Source organism: Cutaneotrichosporon oleaginosum (assembly GCF_008065305.1).
Source record: "Cutaneotrichosporon oleaginosum strain ATCC 20508 chromosome Unknown ATCC20508_contig01, whole genome shotgun sequence".
Lineage (NCBI taxonomy): Eukaryota > Fungi > Basidiomycota > Tremellomycetes > Trichosporonales > Trichosporonaceae > Cutaneotrichosporon > Cutaneotrichosporon oleaginosum.
The window spans coordinates 2,426,326-2,442,192 of NW_027072170.1; the positions used below are offsets into that span (position 1 = coordinate 2,426,326).

Consider the following 15,867-nt stretch of genomic DNA (forward strand, 5'->3'; position numbering starts at 1 on the left):
GTCAGTCACATCCCGTCTACCGTCTAGCGACTCGCGAGCACGACTCCATCGCGCTCTGACCAATCTATAAACACGAAGGCGGGGTGATGCAGGACGTCTGGTGGTACAAACGGAAACATGAGATATCGTGGTCCCCGCGAAATTGGGGGGGCCAGCGACAGGACGAGCGCCCTGGCGCATGGGATCATTGCTCAGCGCGCGTAAATGAGCAAAAGAGATATAGAGTATTAGATCAGGAGGGGGTGGTAGTGGCTGGTGTAGAGAGATGTAGGGTCACGGCTTGTCGTTCGTTACATGAGGACGCAATTGTTGCCCTTCCTGCGGCCATTACTGCGACGGTTGGGATTGACTGTTTTCGCTCAGCATTGTACATGTAGCTGAACACTCACGGACCGTCCGGATCGCCTGGTCAAAGACCGTCTTGAGCCCGACCTGCGTGAGCGCAGAGCACTCGAGGTAGCGGGCTGCGCGGATGTCATTGGCCATGGCCGCGCCCTGTGTATACTGGATGGGCTGCGACCGCCGCTCGCGCAGGCGCTCCAGCGCCGCGGGGTCATCTCTCAGGTCGAGCTTGGTGCCAACGAGAATGATGGGCGTTCCAGGCGCTGGTGTCAGTCATTCGTCTAACACGCGCAACTCACAGTGATGTTGGATCTCGGGGAACCACTTGGTGCGGATGTTCTCAAAGGATGCGGGTGAGACGACCGAGAAGCATAGCAGAAAGACGTCGGTCTGGGGGTATGAGAGTGGACGGAGACGGCTGAGTGTTAGCGCCGGCAACCAAGGGGCTGCTACAGTCGACAAGGCGCGAGCTGCGCGCCGATCCACCGCCGAGGTTCCGCAACGCGGGAAAGCTGATCCCAAGGCCTCAAGGAAGCAGAAGACAAAGGCTCTTTCCTTCCCCGTGCCCCGGGTGCGCAGCGCTGAAGCGTTCCGAAGCCAAGAGGCGATCGAGGAGAACCTGCGCGAACTTTGACTTACTCGTAGTCTTCCTGACCGGCCGTGTCCCACAGGCCGAGTTGGACGGTCTGGTTGTCGACAATAACCTGCGAGGAGTAATTATCGAACACCGTTGGGACATATTCGCCGGGGAAGGCGTTAGTCGTGTAGCTGATGAGCAGGCAGGTCTGGGGTGAGCGCGCGCCGCGTGAGGAAGGCTAACCTTGCCGACCGCACCGTCTCCTACAACGACGCCTGAGGTGTTAGCGGACATGTCGCGCGTGATTGGGGATCAACGCACATTTAATGCTCTTCGGGGGCGCGGTGGCCATGGTGATGGTGGCCTAGATTGCAATGCGTGGCCACCAAGCGATGGTGGTGGTGAAGACAGGGGAGTCCGTGCTTTGGGCCGACAGTGGGAGAGTGGGCCGTTTGTAAGTGCTGGAGGGGACGGAGGAGAGTTGGAATCCGGAGGAGATGGAAGGAGCAAAGACGGTGTTGATGGGGGATTGATGTGAGGGAGAAGGCGGGGAGCGTGAATGTTCGTCGAGGGCGCGTGTCGTGTCGGTCGAGAAGGGGCCTGAACGCGTGGAGGTCGAGCGATGCTCGATGCCGGGATCGGGGGAATATGGCGAGTGTGGAGGGGAGGGGAGGGGAGGGGGTATTGCGTGGAGGGGAGTGGGGGGAGAGCGTGACGACGGCGACGGAGACGGAGACGGCGAAGAGGAGTGGGGAGGGCAAGATGATGGTGGGGAGTGGAGAGAGGAGAGTGGAGAGGCCGATGCAAGATGGAGGTGGAGAGGATGATGGGTCAAGGTGTCGTCGACGGCGTGTGCGGCCCTCGAGTGGTACAGCAGCGGGGACAGTGAGGCGCCAGTCCAGGTGCGTTCCCCTTCCCTCTTCACATTCACCCTGTCTGTAGATTTACTTCCGCCTCTCCTCTCGTAGCTCACTCCCCTACGGCTACACGTGGCCGCTCCCCCGCATACCCGTACCCCCCGCGTCCACTTGGATTCACTGTGAGACCGCCCAGGGGAATGATCCACCTCACATGCCTCGATGCCTCATCGCATGCTCCTCTTTCTCTTCTCCACTTGTCGCTACTTCCTGCTCGCTACCCATCCAGCATGTCCGCCATCCTGCGAGAAATTTACACAGTTTGAATGCATCCTCGCCTCCCTATCCATCAAGAGTCCGAGCCGTCCAAATAGCGCTCCTTTGTCCCGCACACCCGCAAACTCTATTCCTGCCACAATGTCCTGCCTCTTGGCAGAACTTCTACTCCCGTGCCTTGATCTCAGACTCACCCTCGTCTCCGCTTCTCCGTCGCGATCAGGCAGCTGGATCTGGCGCCGATGCGCTTGGGGCGCCCGCTCAACGCTGGGGTACCGCGATCCACAGTCGCTGCTGTGCGCTTCGGCAACCTGAACCCCAGTACGCGATGTCGGGTCCTCCGACCGTTGACCGGGCGTGCGCACAGACCACAGACTGGACCACGCACCCACGAAGCGCGATCCCATCTGACGTCAGGCGGCACGGGGCGGCGTGTCTTCATGAGTTCATGAGGTATTCGAGTGGACGGAATTGGCGCAACAGTGAGCACGTATGCCGCAGGCCGGGGTCGTAGGTGCGTAGGAATCATAGGTCAGATCCGTCAGAGCGATCGATCGGGCTACACCCGGTCTAGGACATCTGCAGTGCCTCGAGCATGTGAACGGGCGGGCCGCGGTCACGCGCGTTCCTGCGAACCGGTAGGATACCAGTGAATGCGGATGAGCGCTTGGTCTTGGCTTGGCTTATGGGCAGGCAGGTTTGACCTTCTGATGTCAAGGGTGCGAGCGAAATGAGGACGAGGGGTGAGCCGTACTGTATGGGAACGGTGTATTGCGAGGGACGGTTCTTCTCGAGCTTTCGAACAAAAGAATGGCGGTGAAAGACCACCTATCGACGTCCACTCCATCCTTTGCTGGCTGCCACCGCGCAGCTGGAGTGCGGAGCGGCCCTGGCCCTAGTCACCTGAATGCGAGTCACCACAATCCACCTGAAGCGTGACACAAATCATCCGCGTCTCGGCAGCTTCCGATCAGTTCGGCACACGACCACGCCCACGTTCCCACTTGCGCGCACGCAGTTGGACGCCGACCGGCACACTTCCGTCCTTACTGGGCGAGTGGGTGGGGGATGAGCATGTGCTTGCCATTGTCCGTGCAGGGTTGCCACTGATCCTGCGCTCCTGGCAGCAGGGTCAGCACGTGATCGATCGGTCTCGTGTTGTAGCACACAGACGTTGGCGAGTTCCCGTATAGCGGTACATGGAGGGTGACGGCCGTAGGTCCGAGTGAGCTGGGTGCGATGGGCCGAGCGGTCACGACGCGTCCACTGCGCGTCAGGCTCTAGGTAAAGTGCATGAGAGCTGTCAGGCTCAATATGATGTTGGGTAAGTCCAAGATTGTGGGAGCAGGCCATATGTGAGCCGGCGCTTTCCCCGAGTGATCTCGCCTGACATGGGCAAAGTGGAAGTGTTGTTGCGATACACAGGCATTATCTCAACGTTTTGCAGTGCCGTGTCATCCCAGGCTCTGTTTATGCTCAACAAGCACCCGGCTGATTGCAACCTCATCTTATCGCGTGACAAAGTCACGAATACTGGTGCCGCACGAGACCCACTCACATCACTGCAGACCGTCACGTCGACCAGTATCTCGGCGCGGGCGTCGTGGGCGGCGTCGTGGTCGAGTTAGTCTCCGAGAACACGAGGCCGGAGCGGGCGAAGGAACTGAGAACCTTATGCTTATCGGCGACAGGCGAGTGTGGCGGCGTGGCGGCCGGCGAATTGCCACATGAAATGGCTGCTATGCAGGAGCAAGTCGCAATTCCTCGCCATAGCACGACAGCTGATGCTTTAAGGCAGGTGCATTCTTGGCCTCCTCCAAGCACCTTACCCTCTTCCCCTCGCGCGACCCTCGCCTCGCCATCGTGCCCGGCCCGCACATGATCCCGGCGGCACCGGGCCCACGGCACGCCTGGCGACTCGGACGCGCGCCGTCATGTCGGACGCGACATTCTCATCTCGCCAAAGCGATGCGGACGCGTGCCTGCCTCTGGCGACGACCAGGCACATCCGTCCCACCAGATGTCCCGGCACCCCATTTCTCCTTTTGCCTTCATGGCGATGAGATCTTCTGGATCCCTCCTCTCTGGCCTCTGGCTTCCGGCGTATGCCAGAGCAGACTCGCGTCGCATCATGCCTCGCTCCCGTGCCGTTGCTTCCGGTCCCGTGCCGGCTCCCCGTGCGCCACCGGCTAGTCTGGCGATTGTACAGTAGGAGAGGAGAGGCATGCGCCACCGCGTCAGAATGCGCATCGGACGAGCAGACGCGACGGGAATCCGGGGCGGGTGCAGCACGCGACGTCGGATGGACGCCTGCACCGGTGTGCGCAGACATTCGAGCATTCCTCGCTGCGGGTGCCGTGCCGCCGTGCCGCCGTGTCGTGTCGTGCATGCCTCGGCTGCCGGCGTCCATCTGCCAATTCCCAGCTGGCCAGCTGGCCGGCCAGCTTTCGCCACGGTGACATGAGCAACGGCCGAACGGACAGGACGTGTGTGATGAGCAGGAGACGCACAAGCACATGCACTGCCTCGCCCCTGTCGCGCCGGTGCCTCGCCCCGCTGGGCCGCTGGACCCACATCCATCGTGATGTCGGGCCAGGCCCTCGATCCTGCGGGCCTGCGATCAGTCTACTGTCGCGGCCACTGGGCCTGGGGGCGCAAGTACGACGCCTGCTGCGTCCCGCTGGAATCCCTGCGTTCTTTGGATCCCTCGATCCGCACCTGCGGCCAACGAGCGAGCCGTGCTCCTGTGCAATTGCATGTGCAAACGTCCGACTCGCGACTCGCGACTCACGATCTCGACTCTCCAACTGATGTGCCATCCGCCCGGCATCCAGAGTCTTGATGTGCGCCGTTGCCATTCCGACAATCCTCCGGCCTCCAGCCTGACGACTCGATGATCGGACCCTGTTGCATGCCGCTCATCCGAGCAATGTACGCCGCCACACAGTATCCTCTCGTCATGGTGGCTCCGAGTCCGGGGATAGCGCGTAGGTATGGGCGGAAGCGACCAAGGCCGAAACTGACGTCTGGTAAAGCGCCGAATGCGGCGACGCGGGCTAGTGCATAGTGCAAGATGGGGAGTAGGGTTAGCGCCACGCCGTAGCTGCCGCGGGTCAGGGATGCATATGACGGGTGTGCGCATGGGTACTGTGTAGACGAACAAGTCTGGCGCCTGCGCAGGATGTACAGAGATAAGAGAGGGAGAGGTGAGAATGGATGATGGGAGTGATGGTGGAAGGTGGCACCGAGGTGCATTGCAGCGACCTGGACGGGGGGAAAGGGATGGGTTTGAGGTTTGAAACGCATTGATTCATTATTGTGGCTTGATATTGAGGATCAGAGGACAGCCCGAGAGCGCCGAGGGAGCCGAGGTGAGACAGGTGAGACCGGTGAGACAACGGAGACAGCGGAGAGCGAGAGCAAGATGAGCGGTATGGAATATGTCGCATGTCGAGCCTAATAAGCCATGAGCCACGAGCCACGAAGCCAGAGGCGGCGCCAGAGGGCCAGAGGGAGGAGGGCCGAAAGAGGAAAGGAGATCTTTCGACGTGCAGAAGCCCCAATGCCCGTGTCGGCTCCCCCGTGGCCAGTGTTGCCCGCGTCGCCCGCGTTGTGCCGTCCAATTTCAGTTGTTGTTGGATCGCGTTGGATGAGGACTCTTCTGGCATGTCGAGTTGCATCCTTGGCACGTTGGCACCTTGCAAGTGGCAGACAGCCAGCATACTGTAGACTTTGGCCTCTCTCCAACTAGCAGCAGGGCAAAGACTCAAGCCCTGAGTATAGGATGTGAGAGGATGATTACCCTAGACGGTGCTCCCGCATTTTCGTCCAAAGTATGGGGGATATAGGGGTTATTGCCTGTGCGCTGGACCGTCTGGGCCTGTTGTGCCCCCTGCGCCGCCTCGGCTCGGACCGTACCTGACCTGTATGGACCTGGATTGAGATGTAGCTGAACCCTGGGCTCATGGCTCATGACCCTCTTCTCCCCTCTCTCACTCCCCTCCCCGGTCCATCCTCGGCGCCTTTCTCTCTCGCGATCCCTCGGCCTCCTCGCGCTCCTCCGTCTCTCTCCCGCCTCTGTGCAGCAGCCTGTGGCCACCACTTTGGGCTCATGGCGGCTGTCTTGATCACTCACGACGGCTCTTCTCTCACTCTCACTCTCTCTCTCGCTCTCTTATACATCCCACTACTACTCCTACTCGGTCCGCGACTCGTCTTGCTCATCCCCCCCCCCTTTCCTCCTTGCTCTCCGCCTCCTCACTCCCCACTCCAAGTCGCGTTGACACCCCACTCTCCTCCACACTCATCCCAATCCCATCTCCAACATTCGCCATTCCATTCTACAGTACATTCTATTCCGATCCTTGCTCCTGTCGACAATCGATCACAGCGTTCCCTTTTAACGACCAAAGTGCACGACCCTCGACACGTCCGCCCGTTCACCCCCCCCCCGCATTAGCCCTTGCCTGCCAGTGGCCAGTGGCCAGTGACCCAGTGATCCAGTGACCAGTGGCCCGTAACACCCCGCTCTCCCGACCCTTTGGTACTTTGAGCGCCACCGCTTGACGTTTGGTTTTGGCTCATTTCAACTAGAGGTCTCGACGACTACTGGAACTACTCTGGCATTACAACTCTACCCGTCACACTCCTTTACCCCTCCCCTTGTCACTCACCGTCGCCTTTCCGCAATCCTCCTCCCCTCCTCCCCTCCTCCCCTCTTCCCCTCCTCCCGCACACCCGCCGGCATTGCAAGACGCCAGTCTCATCCATCACCACCCACGACCTACACACTCTGGTCATCATCAAAAACAGAGTGACAAGTAAGGGCACACAGAATACAGTTGCTCAAAGTCACCACCGGCATTCATCAGGATACGCCTCTCGGCGCGCCTCCGCCCACTGATTGCCACCCGCTCGTCGTTTTCCCCCTTCCCCCCCCCCCCCCCCCTCCCCCACTGCCCTCTGAACGACACGCCCCCTCCAAACCCTTCCCTTCCTCACCGTCACACTTCCTTCTTGCTCTCAACTCGTCTGTCTCAATCTTGGCCACTCCAGTAACTTGCCCGCGCCCGACTGTTCGTGTCAAGTGTAACGTCGCGCACCCTCGCACAACACGCACACGGCGCGACACTTTGACACTTTCCTCCTTTTCTTCTCAACGCGACTACCTCGGGACTCGTCAACGCCTTAGGTTCTGATATCTGGACAGTCCGTGAGTAACCTTCTCGTGCTACCGACGGCAACAGTCTGCTGGACTCTCGTCCTCGAGGCGCCACCAAAGAGAACCGTTGTCTTGAAGGTGCAAGGTAGCATTCGCTGACACTTCTTTCTGGCTGCCTGTTGTCTTGCCTGCCCGCCCACCAACCTCGCTCTTTGAACATGATTACCTTCCCTCGTATTCACATTGCTTGCGGATTCTCGACCATGCTTTTATTCCAACGCCCTCGCGTCGTCTGCTACGCCTCTCCAAACAGTCAGTCATACACGGGTGTACCAAATCTCCCTCACCGCACACGCACCGCACACACGCATACAAGACCCTCGACGCACGTCACCTCGGGCGTCTCTTTCGAAACACTTGACTGCGACACCTCTTATTGACCTGCACCTCGAGCTCGCAGAGCGACGCGACACGGAATGAATCCATCGTATCCCGACCACAACATGGCCTATGGCCGGCCAGGAGAGGCTGACCAGGTCATGTATGCGCCCTTCACCTATGACGCGCCGCCACCGCCCCAGCAGTCGGCCATGTACCAGGGCTACTACACCATGAACGATCCCATGGACCCAAATAACCCCTCCGACTTCCACATGGGAGGCTCCGCCCCCACTAGGCTTCGTGCTCGCCGCGGTCCCGGAGACCGCGCTTCCCTCGAGGTGGCCGTTCATCCCTACAACATGGACGGACGCATGTCGCCAACGAGGTACTCACCTGGAATCCCTCCCATGCCCCCAATTCCGCCAAAGAGCTCGCTGCGCGGAAAGACGGCCGAGGAAGAGGAGGCCAGAAAGGCGCGCAAGCGCGAGATGGGCCGTGAGCGCCAACGTCGCAAACGCTTGCGCGACAAGGCTAAGCGAGAGGTGAGTCGCGCGAAGCCAAGAGACACCCAACTAACCATCAGGCTCTGGAGCACCAGCATCATCCCCCGGGATCCTCCACGTCCACATTGCTTGGCCGGTCTGCTGGCGACAGGAGTTCGTTCACTTCTGTCTCGTCCTATGAGGGGCCTTCATCCGTGTCGACTACCTACTCGAACCTTCCTCCAATGGCCATCCCCATATCGTCCCCGTCTCACTCCTTTGGAATGTCGAGCTCCGGCTCGATGTCGGATATGTCGTCGCCTGGCCATTTGTCCCCTACAATGGGCGGCTTTGCGTCCGACGACTCGTCTTGGGAACACAACACCATGTTGAGTACCCTCACTCTGTCAGGAGGCGGCGACGCTACTGTTCGCGCGTCGAAGCCGCGAGGTCAAAGCGCCGCGCTGAGCAGCATTGCTGGCTCGAGAAGAGACTCTGGCGCCGAGGTACACGGATACTCGACAGTCCAGTCCCCGTCAAAGCGTCGCAAATCGGAAGCCGGCGATCATCAAGTCGGGCTAGGCGTAAACTTCGGGCAACAGGATGGCGCTGGCGACAATGAGGCATGGCGGCAAGGCCGGAACCTTCGTCGTACCGAATCTGCAACGGACAATATTCCCATCGACCCGGCTTTGACTGGAGAGTCACGTCGTTCACCTACGCCCCCTCCCCTGGGGACTCGAAGCAACGGTTTGCAAGGCAGCCAGCCACCGTCCAGCGATGGCAACTACTTCGCTTCGACGGTCGTCATGGCTCTATCTCAGACTCAGTGGTCTGGTGAGATCCAAAACCGTCTAGGTATGGACCGAGCCGACCTCGAAAGCATGGGTCCCGGCCTTGCAGCCACCTATGACCGCTGGCGTTACGAACAGAACAGGGGCAGAGGCAGCCTCGACTCGAATGGTGGCCGCGTGTCTCCATCGCCCGCGTCGCCTCCTAAACCGTTCGCCACGCCTTCCACGCGAGGAGTAGGCCAGGACAATACGTCCGCCTCGCCGTCGACGTCTTCTAACAACTCGCACCACAGCATGCCTGGGCTGAGCCACAGACCCAGCTCCAATCCCACCATCAGTGTTGCGTCCGCTGGCCGGCCGCCTCAAACACCCAAGCACCAGCAGCACATCGGCAGCGGCTCGTCGTCGAACTCGCCCGCTCATCCCACTCTGCAGACCCCTGTCTCTCATCAGGGCGTTTTCCCCCCACATGACATCAATCAGACGTGGACCGCACACACGGCCCGCATGTACGAGGCCGGTTGGCGCGAACAATACCCCCCGCCGATGCCTGGCCAGATGATGGCCGACGGCAAGGCCGGCATAATTCCACCGCCCCCGATTCACGCGCCATCGAACGCACCAATGCCCGCGCTGCACAGCCCTGTCACCGTACAGCCCGGTGTCTTCCAGCAGACCCCTACCCAGGCGGCACCGCGCACGTTTGCGCCAAACGTCCACCCCCAACACGGCATGCCTGGGGTGCAGATGTACTATGGCCCCGCTGGTATACCTCCTGCAGGTGTGCCCCAAGCCCCCGTGCACCGCCAGCCGGGCGACGAGATGCTCCAGCTTGGCGCTCAGTGATCCGCGTCCTCGTCTCATGTTATCTTTCTTCCGACCTGCATCTATGGCAAATCTACACGCAACTGCCTACAATACCCACCCACCCACTCTCTTGGACTTCTTCCCGCCGCAATAATACATCAACTTGCATTGGCGCATGACTTTGAAACGACCCGAAACGACCTCACGACCCGATGGTTGCGCAGCTACTCTGCCGATCACACGACTACTTGCGCGCTCCTCTCTGAGAGGAAGCAGTAATCCCCAATTATCCAGTCCTTGCGCCTTTGAGCGAACCACCGTTCCCTACCGTACTTTTGGGCGCTAGCCGTCCTCTGCATTCTATCAATCCTGCCCTGCATTCCGAATAAAACTCACCGCAAGCGTGTCCACGAACGACCCTGGTCAATGACGCCTGTCACGCAACGCGCGCCAAGCCAAGACTAGCTTTCGGAGACTATAACAACATTGATAATCAGCTGATGCGTGACGGTGACTGCGTGTTCATGAGCCTCCGCAATGCTCATGTGACCTGGAAACGCGGCCCGCGAAGGTCTTGCCCGTGCGCGCGGTAATGTCGACGTGTGATCATTCCACGGGTGCGTGACGGGCCTGGACAGTGAGGCATTACTGCCGGACGGATGCAGCGCAAGGGGTACGGTCTCCGTTGTCTATTGAGTCCCATCGCACCCCTTCCTTGGGCGGCCGCCGCTCGACGCCGCCGCGTCACCGTGACCACGTCACGCCGCGTCCGACACACGTCGCGGACGCGTTGAGTGTTGCTCGATAGCCACTGCACGTCCATGGCGCGTCACGCCTGTCGCTAACCCAGATCTCCTCGTAGTTTCAAGGCTGGCGCTGATGATGCTGACGCGCGACCCTCAGATTGACGGAACGCGACTGATTAACATACGTCAGCGTGATGGGCGCCAAGTGCCTCGACCCAGATCTTTATGCTGACGTGAGCCCCGCTTCAACTCTCACGCCCCAGACTCAACCCTCACTCACGTCCAGCTGACTCCGGCGGATAGGACATGCCATTTCATACCGCGCGCCAAGATCCACGCCGCCCCATCTCACTCAGGGCGTAGGCTGTGCGGCTTAATTATCGCTACCGTTGTTTATCGGTCACGCGAGGTGACGCGCCGCCTCACTGCACATCCGCTTCTATGCCTCCGAGGTATGTTTATCCAGCGCTTGACTGTGCGCGTCGGCATCGAGCCGGCGATTGCAACAAGGCTCGTTGACGATAAGGCACCCGCCGCACACCTGTGCTGTAACACCTGCTTGAACACTCACGTGCACGCCCACTGCCCACCTCGCCATCTCGAGATGCTGATCTCAAATGTTGGCCTCGCCGGAGCCCTCGACACGTCTGTGCGCGCTTCCGAGCGGGAATCCGGCCCTCTGCCACACTTTGAGAGGAACATCAGGCTTTTGAAAAAGATGCCCACAATCAGCAGCCCTTGTGGTGCCCACAGGTACGTCGAATGCTGATGACAGTGGGCGTGCACACGAGACGACCAATACAATCTCATGGGAGAACACTTCAGTTCAGTGTACTGTGACACCGTCATCGACAACCTCCACCTACCTGCTCTGGGTCCTGCAATCCGCATACTCGCCTTTCAATCACCGATTGCCACGTGGGAACCACTCAACGTATCTCGATCTCGGAACTCCCAACTACCGAGTGAGACTTGCGGCGTCTGACATCAGGGGTCACACCTTGTGAGAAATGGCACGATGTAGGCGGGTCAAGACCACTCGTACGAGTGCAAAAACACACTGGGCTGTGGAAATAACTACTGAACGCTCATATATAATCCCCCACCCTTGTCCCAAAGCTTCCCTCGAACTTTCCACTCTGTGACAACTCCCACTGTGTGGCAATGGTTTTGTCAAGTCGAAACCGAGTCTACTTGCCGTCCGAAGCGGAAGCGTACCGACAATTTCGCGGCTCCAGACCTTCAAATAATTGTTAACGAATGAGCGACGTGAAATGCCCTCCCAGAACGGCACGGGGGGCGAGCAAACTAGGCCGGAAACCGCGGCAACTGCTTGCGCAGGCTAACATCAAGCGGTAGACAGAAGAAGTCACCCCAGCATATCGGTCGAAGTGTCAAGGCAGACACGGCGCTGAGCAGCTGACAGCACAGGAGGTGTCCAGACGCGGTGATCGACAGAGCCGGAGGAGCGAAGGGTGGCAGAGCGGAAAAGCGGCGGACGCGTTCCCCGAGAGGAACCCGTGTGAATGCCATTTACCACTACCCCGTCTACCGCCGCCTTCACATAAGCCAAGGCAGTAGGCATCCGCCCACACGCTTGGTTATATGGAGAACATCGAGCATGTTGTGCAAGTCGAACTCGACAGAAATTTGGGCTGACAGCTGCAGGGGCCTTGTTTTGGGGTGACGAGATCCTCCGCATTGACCGAAGACACATGCGTCTAAACTGCAGTAGCTCACACCCGTTCAAGCCAAGCCTAACAAGCAACAGAATGCACCGCGGCAACGCTACAGGGTCTCCGATTCATACGGTCGGGTATATGGGGTTACACTCTACTGGCAAGCGGCGCAGCTGCTGCATGGGCCCATGCCGCCCGAGCCCCAGCACTGACCGCCGGGGCCGTGGAGGCCGCCCTTGCCCCACTTCCATCCCTTGCCAAGGAAGCCGAGGAGCTTGCCCTTGAGGAAGAAGGTGCGCTCCTCGAGACCGAGGGTGCGCTCGTAGACGTCGGCGTCACGCTCGGCGAGGTCGCGCTTGTTGCCGGGGTACTCGCCCTCGTGGAAGCCGTTCTCGTCGTAGTAGCCGCCGGGGCCGACGATGACACCGTTGATGATGTCGAACTGGTCGGCGACGTCGGGGGCGCGGGCCTCCTGCGAGTTGGGGGCGGGGGCGGCCATGGCCACGGCGACGAGGGGGAGGAGAAGGGCGGTGAACTTCATGTTTGGTGCTTTGTCGATGTCTTGACGGATGAGGAGAAGGGGGTGCGTGAGCCGCCTTTTATGTCTCTCGGGGAGGCAACAGTCCCCGACTCGGCGGCCATTCTCTCACCGGTCTCACTGCCCACGATGGCCCAACGCCCACGATGCCCACGATGTCCCCATCGCTCGTGACGGCCCCAACGCCCATGACAACCCCCGTCTAGAAGTGTCAGTGACGAGCGAGTTGTGAGCACTACTGCCGCGCGGCGCGTCCACTACCCTGCTCTACGCGATGGCGCGCCGTGCACGCGAGCACGATCCGAAACGTGTTACATTCCCGTTCCCACCCTCGGGAAAAGCGAATATAATCAAGCACAAGGTCATCTCTCTTGGCGTGATGTAAGTGCCTCTGCCGTCGGGAGGTTGTTACTTGGAGACGTTGGAGCCGTGCAAAATAAACAATTATAGTACATGACAGTGGCTGGCCACGGTCGCGTGGGCATGGGCATGGGCATCTGACACACACAGGTAATGTCAACAGGCCCCTTGCCGAGAGGTTACAAGTGACGCAAGCAGCCGATGTTGTGCTGCGGACCGGCGGATCGGAGCGGAACAGGAGTGCGTATTCCCCCGTACCCCGGATCCCACAAAGGGGGGCAGGCGGGGGTTAGTGGCTCGCAGGACTGCACAATCAGCTCGCATGATCGTCGTGCGGCCCCCGACATTTTCTTGCATGACCCCAAGGGACCACGGGTGTTGCTCAGCCGGCTGATGATGTGTGCCACACGTGCCGAGCCACCGGGTGTCGGCAGATGCACCCGCAACTCTGGGCGACACGACTTAAAGTGGGGTGGCGCATACCGTGTGTCGGCGCGCCCGTGAGCCTGGAACCAGGAACTGACGTACCGGGAGATCCAGTAACTATGGTGATGGCAGTGCCTCACTTGCCCCGACCCAAATCCGTCCCGCCGAGTGCCTGGCTGGCGGGAGGGGGAGAGTGGCGGCAGCTGTGCTCGCCGAGTTCATGATGATGCTCGTCGCTCATAGTCGCATACGCACACCATCTTCCGCGTTGTTCGATTGTGCGCCTGGGCAATCGCTTGGTCAGAGATATCACAAGTTCAGATATGAGCGTCTTGGCATATCTGGGTTTAGCTCCCGAGCGGAACGGGAGCTGATGAGTGACAACATGTACGATACATTGCCGGCATGCCACTCTAGCGAGTGTTGATATTACAGCGCGTGACACCCGGTTCCTGCAGTTCCCCATGTGTTTCGCTGCTTCGTGCTGGAACGGTGCTGACTGCGCAGTCCTCCACAAGATCGGGCCCGATTGTAACCGCGACTCTCAGCGTTGCAAATGGCCACGCGCAGTCAGGTCCACATCAGCATTGCATGCAGGCCGAGGATGATCGTGCCGCTGAGAGATAGTGCGACCCCGTCGCCACTCCCTCGCCACTGACAATGACTCACACTGACACAAGGTAAGAGTGACGTGGAAGTGCTCCACCCCTTGTTCGCAGTTCGCCTTGAGACAATACCCATGGCGTTCTCCACGTTGCTTGACGCACACCGACGACAGGCTCGCCCCTCCTCCCAAGGCACTGAAGCTACCACGCAGATCACAGTCAACTTGAGAGTTGTTCCGAGACCGAATACAGTGAACCGTCTCGCGCTGTGGTAGTCAATAAATGCACGCAAGCCGCTAGTCGATTAAAGTCTCGAGCGTTCAGTCAGCATGATAGTAAGCATGACAGTGAGCTGAGCCATCTCCTTTCACAAACACCGGGCTACATTGGTCTTCATTTTTTCTGTTTTGCAACGCACGAGCGGGAAAAGGCTCATCACTTGTCGTGGCACTTGCCTGTCTTGCAGCCGTGGCCTCCACCGTGGTGGCCGCCGTGGTGACCACCGTGGTGACCCCAACCGTGACCTCCACCGTGGTGCCCACCACTGCCACTTCCGCCGGGGCAATTGGGGCCGACGCAGGAGCCGCCCCCTCCCCCGCCACCGCCACCACCACCACCACCACCACCGCCTCCTCCTCCGCCGCTGCCTCCGTTGTTGCCGCCGCTGCCACCGCTGCCTCCGTTGTTGCCCCCGTTGTTGCCTCCGTTGTTGCCTCCGTTGTTGCCTCCGTTGTTGCCTCCGTTGCCTCCGTTGCCTCCGTTGCCTCCGTTGTTGCCGCCACTGCCGTTCCCGCCGCCTCCACCGCCGCCACCCGACCCGCCTGATCCGCCGCCTCCCGGGGAACCGTTCCCGCCGCCTTGGCCGCCGCCGCCTGAGCCCGAGTTGCCTCCGTTTCCACCATTGCCGCCGTTGCCGCCGTTACCGCCGTTGCCACCATTGCCGCCGTTGCCCGCGTTTCCGCCGTTGCCCGCGTTTCCGCCGTTGCCCGCGTTTCCGCCGTCGCCCGCGTTTCCGCCGTTACCAGCGTTTCCGCCGTTGCCAGCGTTTCCGCCATTACCGGAGTTGCCGCCGCTGCCACCGCCATTGCCGCCGCCGCCTTGACCGCCATTGCCGCCGCCGCCTTGACCGCCATTGCCGCCGCCGCCTTGGCCGCCGCCCTGGCCACCGCACTGGCCGGTCGAGCAGCCGCCACGGCACTGGCCCCAGCCGTTAAGACCCCAGCAACCGTGGGGGCCAACGAGGCTGCCGTGGTCGACCCGCCAGTCCTTGCCGAGGATGGCCCAACCTTGACCCTTGCAGGAGACGCAGACGGTGCGCTCCTCGAGGCTGCGTTTCTTCCCGCCGCGGGACTTGCCCCCACCGAAGCCCTTGCCCCCGCCGAAGCCCTTGCCCCCACCGAAGCCCTTGCCCCCGCCGAAGCCCTTGCCCCCACCGAAGCCTTTCCCCCCGCCGAAGCCCTTGCCCCCACCGGCCCCACCGCCCCCCCCACCGCCACCGAAGCCACCGAAGCCACCGAAGCCGGACCTTCTGGTCCCGCCAGATTTGCCGCCAGACTTGCCGCCGTACTTGCCGCCGTACTTGCCGGCATGGAAACCGTCTGAGCCGAACCAGCCGCCGGGACCGATAAGGACGTTGTCCTCAATGTGGAAGGCGTCGTTGAGCTCGGCCGGAGCGTCGTCGCCGAAAACGGGCTCGGGGCGGGCCGGGGCCGGGGCCGCTGCGCCGAACGCTAAAAGCGGCAGGATAAAGGTGAGGGCTGAAAGCTTCATGTCGAGGCGAAACTTAGGTGTCTTGTGTGGATGAGTTGGATGTGGATTGTGTTGCGGAAGATCAAG

The 15,867-nt window shown here is 60.7% G+C and overlaps 4 protein-coding genes across 4 annotated transcripts; 1 reads left to right on the forward strand and 3 right to left on the reverse strand.

Annotated features, from left to right (window-relative positions):
• Positions 1 to 290: 290 nt before the first annotated feature.
• COLE_00979 (uncharacterized protein) lies at positions 291 to 1,271 on the reverse strand (the record flags this gene model as incomplete). Its single annotated transcript, XM_018419285.2, has 6 exons — positions 291 to 349; positions 390 to 605; positions 642 to 760; positions 982 to 1,127; positions 1,163 to 1,194; positions 1,241 to 1,271. The coding sequence occupies 6 exons, from the start codon at positions 1,269 to 1,271 to the stop codon at positions 291 to 293; spliced, it is 603 nt and encodes a 200-aa protein (XP_018278359.1).
• Positions 1,272 to 7,689: 6,418 nt separating this feature from the next.
• COLE_00980 (uncharacterized protein) lies at positions 7,690 to 9,716 on the forward strand (the record flags this gene model as incomplete). The annotated part of the gene is made up of 2 exons (XM_018419286.2): positions 7,690 to 8,136; positions 8,178 to 9,716. The coding sequence occupies 2 exons, from the start codon at positions 7,690 to 7,692 to the stop codon at positions 9,714 to 9,716; spliced, it is 1,986 nt and encodes a 661-aa protein (XP_018278360.1).
• Positions 9,717 to 11,792: 2,076 nt separating this feature from the next.
• On the reverse strand, positions 11,793 to 12,643 carry COLE_00981 (uncharacterized protein; the record flags this gene model as incomplete). The annotated part of the gene is made up of 2 exons (XM_018424818.1): positions 11,793 to 12,220; positions 12,316 to 12,643. The coding sequence occupies 2 exons, from the start codon at positions 12,641 to 12,643 to the stop codon at positions 11,793 to 11,795; spliced, it is 756 nt and encodes a 251-aa protein (XP_018278361.1).
• A 1,708-nt stretch (positions 12,644 to 14,351) lies between these two features.
• Positions 14,352 to 15,620, reverse strand: COLE_00982 (uncharacterized protein; the record flags this gene model as incomplete). The annotated part of the gene is made up of 2 exons (XM_065626112.1): positions 14,352 to 15,176; positions 15,405 to 15,620. The coding sequence occupies 2 exons, from the start codon at positions 15,618 to 15,620 to the stop codon at positions 14,352 to 14,354; spliced, it is 1,041 nt and encodes a 346-aa protein (XP_065482606.1).
• Positions 15,621 to 15,867: the final 247 nt, after the last annotated feature.